The sequence below is a fragment of the Saccopteryx leptura genome, chromosome 4 (genome assembly GCF_036850995.1).
Source record: "Saccopteryx leptura isolate mSacLep1 chromosome 4, mSacLep1_pri_phased_curated, whole genome shotgun sequence".
NCBI lineage: Eukaryota > Metazoa > Chordata > Mammalia > Chiroptera > Emballonuridae > Saccopteryx > Saccopteryx leptura.
The window spans coordinates 170377650-170392787 of NC_089506.1; the positions used below are offsets into that span (position 1 = coordinate 170377650).

The 15138-nt window shown below is 41.2% G+C and overlaps 1 protein-coding gene across 1 annotated transcript in view; it reads left to right on the top strand.

Annotated features, from left to right (window-relative positions):
* DCP2 (decapping mRNA 2) overlaps positions 1 to 15138 on the top strand; it is a 60403-nt gene that overhangs the window by 37616 nt on the left and 7649 nt on the right. Inside the window, exons 6-10 of the mRNA XM_066382022.1 lie at positions 61 to 173; positions 278 to 385; positions 2479 to 2614; positions 12842 to 12952; positions 14180 to 14231. Coding sequence (XP_066238119.1) covers positions 61 to 173; positions 278 to 385; positions 2479 to 2614; positions 12842 to 12952; positions 14180 to 14231 — 520 coding nt within the window. The remainder of the gene's footprint in view (positions 1 to 60; positions 174 to 277; positions 386 to 2478; positions 2615 to 12841; positions 12953 to 14179; positions 14232 to 15138) is intronic.

Genomic DNA, 15138 nt, shown 5'->3' on the forward strand with positions numbered 1-15138 from the left:
GCTTTTAGAAACTCCTGTATTATAATTAATTAAATGTATTATTTTCTGCTTGTGTTGCAGAACATTGAGTGGTTCTCCATAGAGAAATTACCCTGTCATAGAAATGATATGACCCCAAAATCCAAACTTGGTTTGGCTCCTAACAAATTTTTTATGGCTATTCCCTTTATCAGGTATGTTCATATTTCTTGAAATAAAAATACTAACCATCATAATTCTGATACTCAGTTTCTTCATGTAGCCAAGTTTTAAAAGTGAATCCTTACTGTTTCTGTAGACCATTAAGGGACTGGCTCTCTCGAAGATTTGGAGATTCCTCAGATAGTGACAATGGATTTTCCTCAGCTAGTAGCACACCTGTTAAACCCACTGTGGAAAAATTGAGGTAAAGAAGTATATTCATAGGATTCTGACTTTCTGATAGTTTTTAATATAATAGTAACATTTTGCTTCTAAAGTTTGCAGAACTGCTAGATTCCTCTATAGGGACTGTTTTGTAACTGGTTTCACAGAACTTTTATTATTTTTTTTGAAGGGTTTTATTATGAAATGAAAAAGGTTATCTGGAATTGGGAAGGAGCTTCTGGGCACATTTTTAAAAAGTATACTAAAGGGGGTACCTACTCTTCAGATGGATAGATAAAAGTGGAAAAAAACCTCTTCTGTGTGTGTTTCCACTGTTACTTCTCTGTTCTTATATTCTACTTTAGAGATAATCGAGTTCCTGAAGGTGGTTGATAGAGGATATGTTGAGATCTTTTTGTGTGTAGAGGATGAAGGATGCTGGTATATAATTTGTTCAGAAAGAACTGTGAAGACTTGGATGGGCCTCTTTTCTTTCCCTAGTATAGTGGTCGGCAAACTCATTAGTCAAAAGAGCCAAATACCAACAGTACAACGATTGAAATTTCTTTTGAGAGCCAAATTTTTAAAACTTAAACTATATAGGTAGGTACATTCCTTATCGAGGGAGTGCCCGCACGTGGTATTTTGTGAAAGTGCGGCATGTGGCTTGCGAGCCGCAGTTTGCTGACCACTGCTCTAGTATATTATTAAGAGTGACTATTACATGGATGTAAACCACAAAGAACATTTTTAGTTGGAACATAATATGTAGTGTCTGAATCATAATTACAGAGTAGGCTGAGTTAATAATTTTGTTCAGTAAGCATATATATTTGCAATCAGCTTGTTAGAACCTTGCCTATGTTAGGTTAAGAGAGTTGCTTTTGACATTTTTTTAAATTTAGGTGTTCTGTTTTTATCCTAGAGCTTCAAAAGTTAAACAATAGAAATAAACCACATCGACAGTGAATATATTTTAAACACATAGACAATATTCCATTTTAGTTGGGTTTTATGAGGATAGGAGCTTGAACTAAATGTCATTTCTACCTTTTAGAATCTGTGGTTATAATCACCAAATTATATACCACTAGATACAAATAAAACAGTTTAAAAAATACAGAGTAGAGAAGAGTGCAGTCAGTTTTGAAAAGATAGTAAAAAGTTATGAAATAGTGATATTTGAAAAAAATTATGTGACCGTTCATGTTTGGAAAAATCTATTATAGTATGATATGACACCCGTATCTTTTAGTCCTAGGGTATGTGGTCTTAGAGAGTAGAATAAGGAGATAATAAACCAACTTCTTTAACCAAATTTGAGGTTTCTTATGGAGGATAGTATGTGTTTTTAGTATATAGACTAATGTCTGTAATGATGAGTTGAATTTTTTGAATTTCGTGTAAGAGTTGAGAGGCTAAAATTTTACTGTAATTTTTAAGAGAAAGGGGAAGACTTCTGAAATACTCAGTCTCATGATATATATAGTTCTTGAGGTTTGTGACTATTGCATTGTCATCTAAGTGGTACTGTAGAACATGTTTTTTTCTCTTGATTACAAACTAGTGCCTGAGTACAATCTTTTATAATCGAATTCTTGCATAAGAATTTGACAGGATCTTCATTTAATTTGCTCAGCTATTGTCTTCGGCCCCTTGTTTTTTGCTTTAGAGTATAGCTTATTTTTTCATATCTTCTTCCAACATGGATGGGTCCATAACTGACCTGTGTAGAAACAGATTCTGTACTTTAAACATGCTGGTAAAAATGTGAATTGTCTGTGCTTTTAAGAAGAAAAGTCCACTTATGTTTGTTTCAACTAAATTTAGGCAGAATTGCTTTCTTCACATTTTTAAAAGTTTAATTATTTAGAAGGTAGAGGTGGTATGGATAGTTTAGAGAAGTGTGGAATTAAACATAACATTCTTAATTCATTCAAGACATACTGAACACCAGACACTCCTTTGCATGTTGGATCTAGTAGACAAAGCAGACTTAAATTCCAGTACGGGGCGATAGACAATAAATAAGAAAGTAAAATTTTTAGTCTCTAAAATAAGCTATCAAGGTATTAAAAGACCTGTAAGTGAAAATTTTCTGACCTGATTTTTATTTTTTAAATTTTGGTTTAGTCGAACGAAATTCCGCCACAGTCAGCAGTTGTTTCCTGAAGGTTCTCCAGGTGACCAGTGGGTAAAGCACAGGCAGCCACTGCAGCAAAAGCCATATAATAATCATTCTGAAATGTCTGATCTTTTAAAAGCAAAGGTGAGTGATATATATTTATAGAATTTCATAATTTTAGATTATTTGACTTGAATGTATCTGACTTGAGGAGTGACAAATTAAGTTATAAGATCTCTGAATGGTTGATGAAAGACTATTATGTTCCTGATTTGTGATTTGAAGCAGGGCTGAGACTCTTAACATTTAAAATTTTGCTATAAATCCAGTATAGAAAGTAACAGATTAACATCTGACTTTGGTATATATACTACTATGAAAAGGTCATTAGCCCTGGCCGGTTGGCTCAGTGGTAGAGCGTCGGCCTGGCGTGCAGAAGTCCCGGGTTCGATTCCCGGCCAGGGCACACAGGAGAAGCGCCCATCTGCTTCTCCACCCCTCCCCCTCTCCTTCCTCTCTGTCTCTCTCTTCCCCTCCCGCAGCCAAGGCTCCATTGGAGCAAAGTTGGCCCGGGCGCTGGGGATGGCTCCTTGGCCTCTGCCCCAGGCGCTAGAGTGGCTCTGGTCGCAACAGAGCGACGCCCCGGAGGGGCAGAGCATCGCCCCCTGGTGGGCAGAGCGTCACCCCCTGGTGGGCGTGCGGGGTGGATCCCGGTGGGGCGCGTGTGGGAGTCTGTCTGACTGTCTCTCCCCATTTCCAACTTCAGAAAAAAATAAAAAAAAAATAAAATAAAATAAAAAAAAAAAAGAAAAGGTCATTACTGTGTTGTATTTCTAGTCTGATTATATGACAATTTATCCTTTTTTTTTTTTTTTTTTTAAACAGAGACGGCACGAGTCAGAGAGAGAGGGATAGATAGGGACGGACAGACAGGAACAGAGAGATGAGAAGCATCATCATTAGTTTTTCGTTGCGACACCTTAGTTGTTCATTGATTGCTTTCTCATATGTGCCTTGACTGTGGGGCTACAGCAGATCAAGTAACCCCTTGCTCAAGCCAGCGACCTTGGGTCCTAAGTGGTGAGCTTTGCTCAAACCAGTTGAGCCCGTGCTCAAGCTGGAGACCTCGGGGTCTCGAACCTGGGTCCTCCGCATCCCAGTCGGACGCTCTGTCCACTGCACCACTGCCTGGTCAGGCTTTTTTTTTTTTAATTTTAATTTTTTAGTTACAGTTGGCATAAAATACTAGTTTCAGGTATGTAACAGTGATTATACAATTATATAACTTATAAAGTGGTCACCCTGATAAGTCTATGACTATTGAAGACCCTTTATATTATTTTCCATAGGGGCTGCACTAATTTACAATCTCAACAACAGTGTATGAGGGCTTCTTTTTTTGTACATCCTCTCCAATACTTCTTTATCTATCTATCTATCTATCTATCTATCTATCTATCTATCTATCTATCATCTATCTATCTAGAGAGAGACAGATGGATAGTCAGGAAAGGGGAGAGATGAGAAGTATCAGCTTGTAGTTGTGTCACTTTAATTGTCCATTGATTGCTTCTTATATGTGCCTTGATTGGGGGGGGGTGTCCAGCCAAGCCAGTGATCTGTTTCTCAAAGCCGGTGACCTTTGGGCTCAAGCACCTTAGTTATTGAGTGCTTTCTCATATGTGCCTTGATTGGGGGGCTCCAGCTGGTGACCCTGCGCTCAAGCCGGTGAGCCTGTCTGTGCTCAAGCTGAATGAGGCTGTGTTCAGCTGGTGACCTTGGAGTTTGAACCTGGGACCTCAACATTCCAGGATGATACTTTATCCACTTTACCACCACAGGTCAGACTTACCTGGTCATTTTAAGGCTGCTGTTTTCTTGATTATCTGTTTAGATGATGTATCCATTGATGTCATTGAGTTGTTAAAGTCTCTTCTTACTGTCTTGCTGTTGATCTGTCCCTTTATGTCTGTCAATATTTGTTTCATATATTTCGGTCCTCCTATGTTAATGTGTGAAAATGTTTACAGGGGTTATATTCTTTTGTTGGATTGATCACTTCATCATTATGAAGTATTAATCTTATTATAGCCTTTTAAAAAGTCTTAATAGCTTTTGCTTTGAAGTCTATTTTGTCTGATAAAGGTATTAGAACCCCAGCTTCTTTTTCTGTTTCCATTTGCATCCCTCAGGCTGTATATGTATTTTGACTTTAAGTGGGTCTCTTGTAGGTAGCATATGTTCCGTTCTTGTTTTCTTATCTCTTCAGCTACCCTATGTCCTTTTTTTTTTTTTTTGCACATGTGAGGGAGACAGGGACACACAGACAGGAAGGGAGAAAGATGAGAAGCATCAATTCTTTGTTGTGGCACCTTAGTTATTGCGTGCTTTCTCACGTGCCTTGACTGGGGGCTCCAGCCAAGCCAGTGAACCTTTGCTCAAGTCAGTGACCATGGAGTCATGTCTCTGATCCCAGGCTCAAGCCATTGACCTTACACTCAAGCTGGTGAGCTCGTCTCAAGCCATTGACTCTCGGGGTTACGAACCTGGGTCCTCTATGTCCCAGGCTGATGCTCTACCCACTGTGCCACTGCCTGGTCAGGTTATTCTATGTCTTCTGATTGGAGTAATTTGTGTACATTTAAAGTGATCAGTGATAGTTATGTAGTTGTGCCACTTTACTATATTTATCGTTTTTTCTTTTTTTAAAGATTTTATTAATTGATTTTAGAGGAGGGAGGGAGAAAGAAAGGCAGGGGCGGGGAAGTAGTGGGAAGCATCAACTCATAATTGTTTCCAGGTCGACGTTATCCACTGCACCATCATAGGTCAGGCAATCTATTTTTCTTCTAAAGGAAAAAAAAGGGTGGTTTGGTGATGATGAACTCCTTTAGCTTTTTCTTGTCTGAGGATTTTTTGTGTGACAGACAGTGAGAGGGACAGACAGACAGGAAAAGAGAGAGATGAGAAGCATGAATTCTTTGTTGCAGCACCTTAGTTGTTCATTGATTGCTTTCTCATATGTGCTTTGACTGGGGGGGGGGGGCTACAGCAGACCGAGTGACCCTTTGCTCAAGCCAACGACTTTGGGCTCAAGCTGGTGAGCCTTGCTTAAACCAGATGAGCCCATGGTCAAGCTGGCAACCTCAGAGTTTTGAACCTGGGCCCTCTGCGTCCCAGTCAGACACTTTATCCACTGCACCACCACCTAGTCAGGCTTGTCTGGGAATTTCTTTATCTCTTCTAAGTGCTGCCAGGGGTCATCAAACTTTTTATAAAAACCGCCCACTTTTGCAGTGCTGGTCAACCTGGTCCCTACCATGCAACCAAACAGCACTGCGATTGGCCCATCATGAAAGCTGGAACGCCCACTAGTGGGCGGTAGGGACCAAGTCTACCAGCACTGCAAAAGTGGGCGGTTTTTATAAAAAGTTTGACGACCCCTGCGAGCCATCTTGATTGTGGGTCCTTGCTTTTCATCCCTTCTGGCATGCAAAGTTTCTGTTGAGAAATCAATTGACAGTCTTGTGGGAGGTCCCTTGTACATATCTAACTGCTTTTAAGATTTTTTTTTTTGTCTTTAACTTTCATCATTTTTATTTATAATGTGTCTGGGTGTAGGCTTCTTTGGGTTCATCTTGTTGGGGACTGTGTGCGTCTTGGACCTGTGTGTCTATTTCCTTTGCCAGGTTAGATAAGTTTACAGTCATTATTTTAAATAAGTTTTTAATTCCTTGCTCTCTTTTCTCCTCTGGTACCCCTATGATGCAAATATTGTTGTCCCAGAGGTCCCTTAAACTGTCCTCATCTTTAAAAAAATTTATTTTGGCCTGACCAGGCAGTGGCGCAGTGGATAGAGTGTCGGACTGGGATGCCGAGGACCCAGGTTCGAGACCCCGAGGTCGCCAGCTTGAGCGTGGGCTCATCTGGTTTGAGCAAAAGCTCACCAGCTTGGACCCAAGGTCACTGGCTTGAGCAAGGGGTCACTTGGTCTGCTGAAGGCCCCACAGTCAAGGCACATATGAGAAAGCAATCAATGAACAACTAAGGTGCCACAACAAAAAAGTAATGATTGATGCTTTTTATCTCTCTCTGTTCCTGTCTGTCTGTCCCTATCTATCCCTCACTCTGACTGTGTCGCTGTCTCAGTGAAAAAAAAAAAAATTCTGTTGATTTTAGAGAGGAAAGGGGTGGGGGAGAGAGAGAAAGAGAAACATCAGTTTGTTGTTCCATTTAGTCATGCGTTCATTGGTTGATTCTTGTATGTGCTCTGACCCAGGATCAAACCCAGAACCTTGATGTATTGAGACAATGCTCTAACCCACTGAACTAACTGGTCAGGTGGTCAGGGCAAACTGTCCTTATTTTTAAAAATTCTTTTTTCTTTACGTTGTTCTGATTTGGTGGTTTTTGCCGATTTGATCTTCTGCCTCATTTAATATGTTGATTACATCTAATGTATCCTTCGTGTCAGTATGGACTGTATTCTTCATTTCTGACTGAATATTTTTTTTATGGCTTCTATCCGGTTGTTGAAGTTCTCATTTATTTTTCTCTGTTCATTGAACATACTTATTACCAATGTTTTGAATTCTATGGTAGCTTGTTTGCATCCATTTTGTTTAGAATTTTTTCTGGAGTTTTCTCCTGTTCTTTCATTTGGAACTTGTTTCTTTGTCACCTTTCTTTGGCAGCCTCCCTGAGTTTGTTTCTATGTATTAGGTAGAGCTGCTTCGTCTCTCAGTTGTGGCAGAGGGTCTTTATGTAGTAGGTGTTCTGTGGATTCCAGTGGTGCAGTCTCCCTGGTCAGGTGCTCCAGGGGTATCCCTTATGTGGGTTGTGTGTGCTCTCGTTGCAGTTAAGCCTTGACTGATGTTGGCACATTGGTGGGTAGGATTGACTTGGAGTGCTAGGCTGTGAGGCCTCGCCATGACTGCAGTGGATGAGCTGGTGGAGTCGGCTTTAACAGGGCTCTGCCTGCCAACTCTGTGTTTTGGGTGTGTTGATATGGTCACCTCTTAGGAGCTACAAAGAGATGTGTGGGTTTTTGTTTTTGTTTTTTTGCCTATGTTGGGCTTTGAAGTGCCTGGGAGCGGTGATGCTGTGCTTTCTGCCATTGCTACTGGCTCTGGGCACTTAGCAAGAGCTGAAGGGTATGCTGAGGGCAGCTGCTGCTCTTTTGGGGTTTGTGAACCTTTGAGCGTTTTTAGGAAAGTGTGTCATACAGATGAGGCAGGCTGCTTGTGTGGAAAAGAAGCCACTGAAAAGGAGTGTGTGATCTGGGTGGGGTCTTGGAATCATGCTGGTGGACGGATCAGTGTTAGCCCCTTCACGGAGAGCTCAGGTCTGGCACCGGTCAGAGGGTGAGGGTTTAACAGAGGAACAGTGGCATCTGCCAGCACTTTATCAGGAGAGCTGATCTGACGCTTGCTCCTCTGTCCTCACCCTGAAGCTAGTCAGTTTAGTTCCTCCCCTTGTCCCTGGCACTTTTCTAGCTGCTGCCTCAGTGCTGAAGCTCAGAGCGAGTGAGTGAGAGTATGAGTGTGAGTGAGTCTTTGCTCAGGCCTATAAGATCTTCAGTGCCTCAGTCTCTAGTAGGCTGTGTCCTTCTCAGACACAATCCCTGTGGTTTTTATAGCCAGGCGTTATGGGGACTTCTCTGCCCTGCATTCGTGACCCAGGCTGGGGAGCACATTGTGGGGCTAGGCCTCCTTGCTCCTCAGGGTACCTCTGCAGCCAAGATACTGCTTTCATTTTGTTTGTTTGTTGTTGTTGTTTTTTAGATTTTATTTATTTTACAGAGAGAGGAGAGAGGGGGAAGCAAGAGGTATCAACACATAGTTGCATCACTTTAGTTGTTCACCACTTGCCCGTTTCTTGTGCCTTGACTGGGCAACTAAGCTTTGTTTTGAACTGGTGACCTCAGTGTTCCAGGTCGAAGCTCTACCACTGTGCCACTACAGGCCAGGCTCTCTTTTGTTTTTTTAATCACCACACCATGGTTGTGGGGTCTGCTTATTCTGCATCTCAGCCCCTCCTTCCAGTCTTGGTGTGGTTTCATTATATAGTTAGTTAAAGCTTAGTTTTCAGGTGTTTCTCAGGGATTTCTTTTTTAAGGTTTTATTGATATTTATTTATTTATTTATTTATTGCATTTTTCTGAAGCTGGAAACGGGGAGGCAGTCAGACTCCCGCATGCGCCCAACCAGGATCCACCTGGCACGCCCACCAGGGGGCGATGCTCTGCCCATTGGGGGGGGGGGGTCGCTCTGTTGCGACCAGAGCCACTCTAGCGCCTGAGTCAGAGGCCACAGAGCCATCCTCAGCACCTGGGCCATCTTTGCTCCAATGGAACCTTGGCTGCGGGAGGGGAAGGGAGAGACAGAGAGGAAGGAGAGGGGGAGGGGTGGAGAAGCAGATGGGTGCCTCTCCTGTGTGCCCTGGCCGGGAATCAAACCCGGGACTCCTGCATGCCAGGCCGATGCTCTACCACTGAGCCAACTTGCCAGGGCCTATTTTTTTTTTTTTAGAGAGAGAAAGGCGGGCTAGGGAGGAGCTGAAAGCATCAACTTGTAGTAGTTGCTTCTCCCTTGTGCTTTGACCCCTGGGCAAGCCCAGGGATTCAAATCAGCAACTTCGGCATTGCAGGTTGACGCTTTATCCACTGTGCCACCACAGGTCAGGCTTTTTTTTTTTTCTTTTTTAAAGTGAGAGACAGATAAGTGGACAGGCAGGAGGAGAGAGCTAAGAAGCATCAACTCATAGTTGTGGCACTTCAGTTGTTCATTGATTGCTTATATGTGCCCTGACCGGGTGCAGGGGGTATGGGGGCTCCAACTGAGCCAGTGACCTTTGGGCTTAAGATCATCATGGTGATGATCTTGTGCTCAAGCCTAATGAGCCCACATTCAAGCCGGAGACCTTGGGGTTGCGAACCTGGGTCCTCAGTGTTTTAGGTTAACACACTATCCACTTCACAACCAGTTGGGCAGTGATGGTTGTTTTATAAGTTGTAATTTTGATATGGTCATAGGAGAAGGTTAATACAGTGTTTACCTTTTCTACCATGTTGCCTGGAAATCCTCTATTCTACTCTGAATGGACATTTGGCTATTTCCAGTTAGGGGTTTTTACAAATAATACTGTTAGGAATTTTTTTTTTTTTTTTTTTTAAGGTGAGAGGAGGAGAGACAGTGAGGACTCCCACATGCTTCCTGATTGGGATCCACCCAGCAACCCCTTCTGAGGCTGATGGCTTGAGAGTACTAAGCTATTTTTAGTGCCTGAGGCTGATGCACTCAAATGGAGCTATCTATTCTAGTGCCCAGGGCTGCACTCAAACCAGTTGAGCCGCAGGCTAGGGGAGCAGAGCTGGGGTTGGGGGGAAGAAGACGGTTACTTCTCCTTTGTGCCCTGACTAGGTATCAAACCCGGGATGCTCTATCCACTGAGTCACCAGCCGGGGCTTGTTATGAATGTTAATGTGTGTGTGTCTTGTTTTTTTTTTGTATTTTTCTGAAGTTGGAAATGGGGAGGCAGTCAGACAGACTCCCGCATGCACCTGACCGGGATCCACCCGGCACGCCCACTGGGGGGCGATGCTCTGCCCATCTGGGGCGTCGCTCTGTTGCAACCAGAGCCACTCTAGCGCCTGAGGCAGAGGCCACAGAGCCATCCTCAGCGCCCAGGCAAACTGCTCCAATGGAACCTTGGCTATGGGAGGGGAAGAGAGAGACGGAGAGGGGGAGGGGTCAAGAAGCAGATGGGCGCTTCTCCTGTGTGCCCTGGCTGGGAATCGAACCCGGGACTCCTGCACGCCAGGCTGACGCTCTACCACTGAGCCAACCGGCCAGGGCTTGTGTGTGTCTTTTGATGAACATACACATTCTTTTGGGTCTGTATAACTGACAATTGTTGGATCACTGAATATGGCTATGTTCTTGGGTATATACTGCAAACCAGGGGTCCCCAAACTTTTTACACAGGGGGCCAGTTCACTGTTCCTCAGACTGTTGGGAGGGCTGCCACATACAGTGCTCCTCTCACTGACCACCAATGAAAAAGGTGCCCCTTCTGGAAGTGCGGAGGGGGCCAGATAAATGGCCTTGGGGCCGCATGCGGCCCACGGGCTGTAGTTTGGGCACGCCTGCTGCAAAAATATTCTCAAATAATTTATATCCCTAGCAAAATATATGAGAATTCCAGTTGTGCTATATCCTTACTAATGGTTGGTATTATTTTAACCATCCATTTTGGTGCCACTTTATTTTCATTCTTTTAAAAAATACACTAGATTTATCAAAATTAAACACTTTGTGCATCAGAATACACCATCAAAAGAGTATAAAGATAATCTACAGAGTAGTTATATTTATAAATCATTTACCGGCTAGATATCCAAATATATATAAAGAACTCCTAAACTCAATAGCAAAAAAACAAACAAACAAAAAAAAACACCAAAAAAAGAATTTAACCCAATTAAAAAAAATGACAAACATCCTGACCAGGTGATGCAGTGATAGAGCATTGACCTGGGACACTGAGGACCCAGGTTTGAAATTCTGAGGTCTCTGGCTTGAACACAGGATGAGCTGCAGGGTCCTTGACTTGAGCATGGGATCATAGACATGAATGCATGGTTACTGGCTTAAGCTAAAGGTCACTGGTTTGTGCAAGGAGTCACTGGCTTGGCTGAAGCCCTCAGTCAAGGCACATATGAGAAAGCAATCAATGAGCAACTAAAGTGCCACAACTACGAGTTGATGCTTCTCATCTCTCCCTTCTGGTCTGTCTGTGTCGTCCCCCCCCAAAAAAAGAAAAAAAAAAAGAAAAAAATGGGCAGACAACTTGAATAGACATTTTTCAAAAAAAAACCCCAACCAAAACCAGTATATATTTATGTATATACACACACACAACACACACACATACAAATGGCTAATAAGCACATGAAAAGATACCTAGCATCATTTGTGAGCAGAGAAATGCAAATCAAAACTACAGAGAGATACCATGTCATACCCATTAGGATGAGTATAATAAAGAAAATGGAAAATAACAAGGATGGCAAGAAACTCTCATGCATTGCTGCTGGGAATGTAAAATGGTACAGCTTCCATGGAAAACACTTGAGTATCTTCAAAGAGTTAAATCTAGAATTACCATATGACCCAGCAATTCTACTCCTCGGCATATACTCAAAAGAATTGAAAACAGAGACAAACCAGTCTTAAAACAGAGGTCTTAGCTCTCAGCTGAGGAGGGACTCAAAAAAATAATTTGTGTACTAGTGTTCATAGTAGCATTCCTCTCTCCCTCCCCCCTCCCTCCCTCTCTTTCCCTCTCCTTCCCTTTCCCTCTCCATCCCTGTCCCCCTCTTCCTCCCTGTCCCCCTCTCTCCCTCTTTCCCTCTCTCCCCTCTCCTCTTTCCCTCCTTCCTTCTCTCTCCCTCTCTTTCCTCTTTCCCCCTCTCTCCTCTCCCTCTCTCTGTCTCTCTCTCTCCCCCCTCCCTCTTCCTCCTTCCCCTTCCTTCCTTCTTCCCCTTCCTTTCTACCTTTCTACCTTTCTACCTCTATGATTGTTTAGGTTTTAGGTCTAAACTTAGAGATAATGAGCCAAATTTTTAAATCATCACAGTCTTATTTATTTTATAAAATGAGAATATTAATTTTAAAATGCTACTTATTAATCATTTAAAGCAGATTATAGGCTAACAGTTGATCACATCTGCTGCATATTTCACACTCTTAAGAGCTGTCTGTGGCCACTCTACCTCAGCATTTCCTCCCAGAGAGCTTTTCTTTGACAGTCACATAAGTTTTTCAAACTCATTCCTTTCCCCATCCCATCGTCTTTTAACTCATGCCTTGGAAACAAAATCTGGAAGCAAATGTGGCACAAGGCAAGAGGTGTGGAAAGATTCCTAGGGACCTTGCTTTGTGAAAAACTATCTTCTATAAGAAAAAGTACTGATCAGGTATGGTTCCCCAGTGTTTTAGGAAGATTTTGGGGTGTGCTTTGCTAAACTCTTGATTCAGCCCAGCTTATCAGATTTCATCGGCGATATAGTCTTTGGTCCTGTTGTTACATTTTACTATAGGTTTTTTTTTGTTTTTTTTTTAATTTTTTTTAAATTTTATTTATTCATTTTAGAGAGGAGAGAGAGAGACAGAGAGAGAGAGAGAGAGAGAGGGGAGAGAGAGATGGGGGAGGAGCAGGAAGCATCAACTCCCATATGTGCCTTGACCAGGCAAGCCCAGGGTTTCGAACTGGCGACCTCAGCATTTCCAGGTCAACGCTTTATCCACTGCGCCACCACAGGTCAGGCCATTTTACTGGTTTAACATTTTATTTTCATTGCAAAAACAGAATCAAAATATGAGGGGAAATGGCAGAAAACAGTATCAAGACTCACCTAATCAAAAGAAAAGAACAAATGGGATCCACAGCCAGCCAGCCAAGCAGCAGAATTTCTTGATGGTAAGGATTACTCTTCTCATGCTTAGCAGAGTGTTCCCCGCCTTTAAGAGTGGGGTAAAGGCATTGTCAAGGCAAATCAATTGATAGAATTTTTATGGCATGCAACTGCAGTTTGCCACGAAAAATTTTTTCAGCTACTTTCAATTACAGGTTTGTAGCATTGATTTAATTGTACATCTAATGCTTGCTTTTTTTTATGTAAACAGTTACTTAAATTAATTTTTAGTACTATGAAAACTGTGTAATCAACCCTGCTATCTAGATCCAGTCCTTGGCTATTCAGTCTATATTTTTATTAATAGTCTATATTATTTTAATGAAGTTCAAAGTTTGAAAGAATATTACAATATTTTTTTCTTCAAGTTGCTAGAATTTAAAAAATTAAAAATTAAATTCAGCCAGCATTTTCTAATTAAATTAGGCCCGAAGACAAATACTGTGAGCATTCAAGGGAGTTGACTTCCATTCTTTTAGTCTCTGCTTCTGAAAGCAATTCATAACTAATGGCCTTATCTTTTCTGAGAGCCCTGTTATTTGTATGTTGAATTGTTTTATTGTAGCCTCGTCTCTTTTTCTTTCTTTGACAGTGGGTAATAATAGTAATTTTAAATTTTTAGCAAAATATTTTACCTGAATTACGTGCTGTCCCTAACTTGGGGCTTACTGAGTTCACTAGCAAAGACATGTTAACAATCAGTTTACTGTTAGATTACTTGCCGTTTACTATACTACTCACAAAAATTAGGGAATATTTTATTGCTTCATATTCATTTTGAAATACCCCTAATTTTTGTGAGCAGTATATTACTATTTTTCTTGTCAGATTGGCAAAGATGAAGAGATACTTACTTGTGTATTGTTTTAGTGTAATGACAACACTTAAAAATTACTAACTGGTAGAACCTTCTAGAGAGTAGTATGGCTATATAGAAAGTCTGAAAAACTTCTTGTCTTGGTTCCATAGGAGAGAAATTTAAAGAATATTCACCTTATTACTCTTTAATAATGAAAATCTGGAAAATATGTAAATATCCAAGAAGATAAAATTAAATGCAGTATTATAGATCTGTGTAATAAACTACCATGTGGTCATTAAAATTGATGGTATAGATTTGTATTTATTGAAAAAGAAATATGTTCACAGTATTGCATTTTAAAAGTAGGTATTGCCTCATTGATAATAAGTAAAGTAACTAGAAATAGTATATTTTGTATGTTTGTTTATAGAAATGTGAAAAAAAGCTTCATCCACGAAAACTTCAGGATCATTTTGAAACAGGCAAGTCATTTTCTTTTTAAAATCTGCCTCATGGGATTAGGTTTTGGCCTTATCTTGATTTTACTGTAGTGTGAGGTAAACTACAACAGATAAGCAGAAAGGGTTGCATGTCTGGAGAGAGTTCATGTGTGTGGTCAAGTTCTCTTTTATATACAATTGGCTAAAATGCATTTATTTAAATGGTCAGGGTGAGATTATTTGCCCTTTCAATGTGCTTTTTATTTTCTAAATGTCAAGCCGTAGTGCTGTGGGTGAATATTGCAGATAAATAATTGCTTAAGGGTTAAAGCGGAGGTAGTAGAACCAAGTATTGTGAAAGTAAGGAGACCTCATTCTGTGTGTGTATAGAATATACGTGAGGGTGCACTGGTTCAGAAGGAGGAGCATTCCCCCTTTGGGTGATAGTGATTCACTTTTTAAGGTTTTACTAAGGGTAGCTGTTAGTAAAATGACATTTGGAACTTTTCCATCCTCAGAGTTGGTGTAATCTGATTGGAAAGTAATGCTGTTGAATATAGAAAGCTCTTTGGTAATACTGATTTAATTTGGAGGTACAGTAGACTTTTTCCTTAGGTGCTATTTTGAACTTTATGAAATTCCCTGTGCAGTTAGATATGCATTTATTCACTATCTAATGTAAGGCTTTCATATAAAAAGTCTAAGAAATGAAAAGCATTATAATCATTTTTTGGAGTACTATCTATGATTTAAGCAAGATAAAAGTTATTTTGGAAGAGATGTTTTAACCATAATGTGGAAAGTTACGGTTAGACGTGAGGAAGCAGGAACTACCATTAATTTGGTATAGGTAAGTTACGGGGGTAGAAATTCTCTTAGGATTTTTCTGGCCACCTTGGCTGGTAGGGGTGAGATAGGCTGATGGTTTAAAGTATGTAAGTTCAGAAAC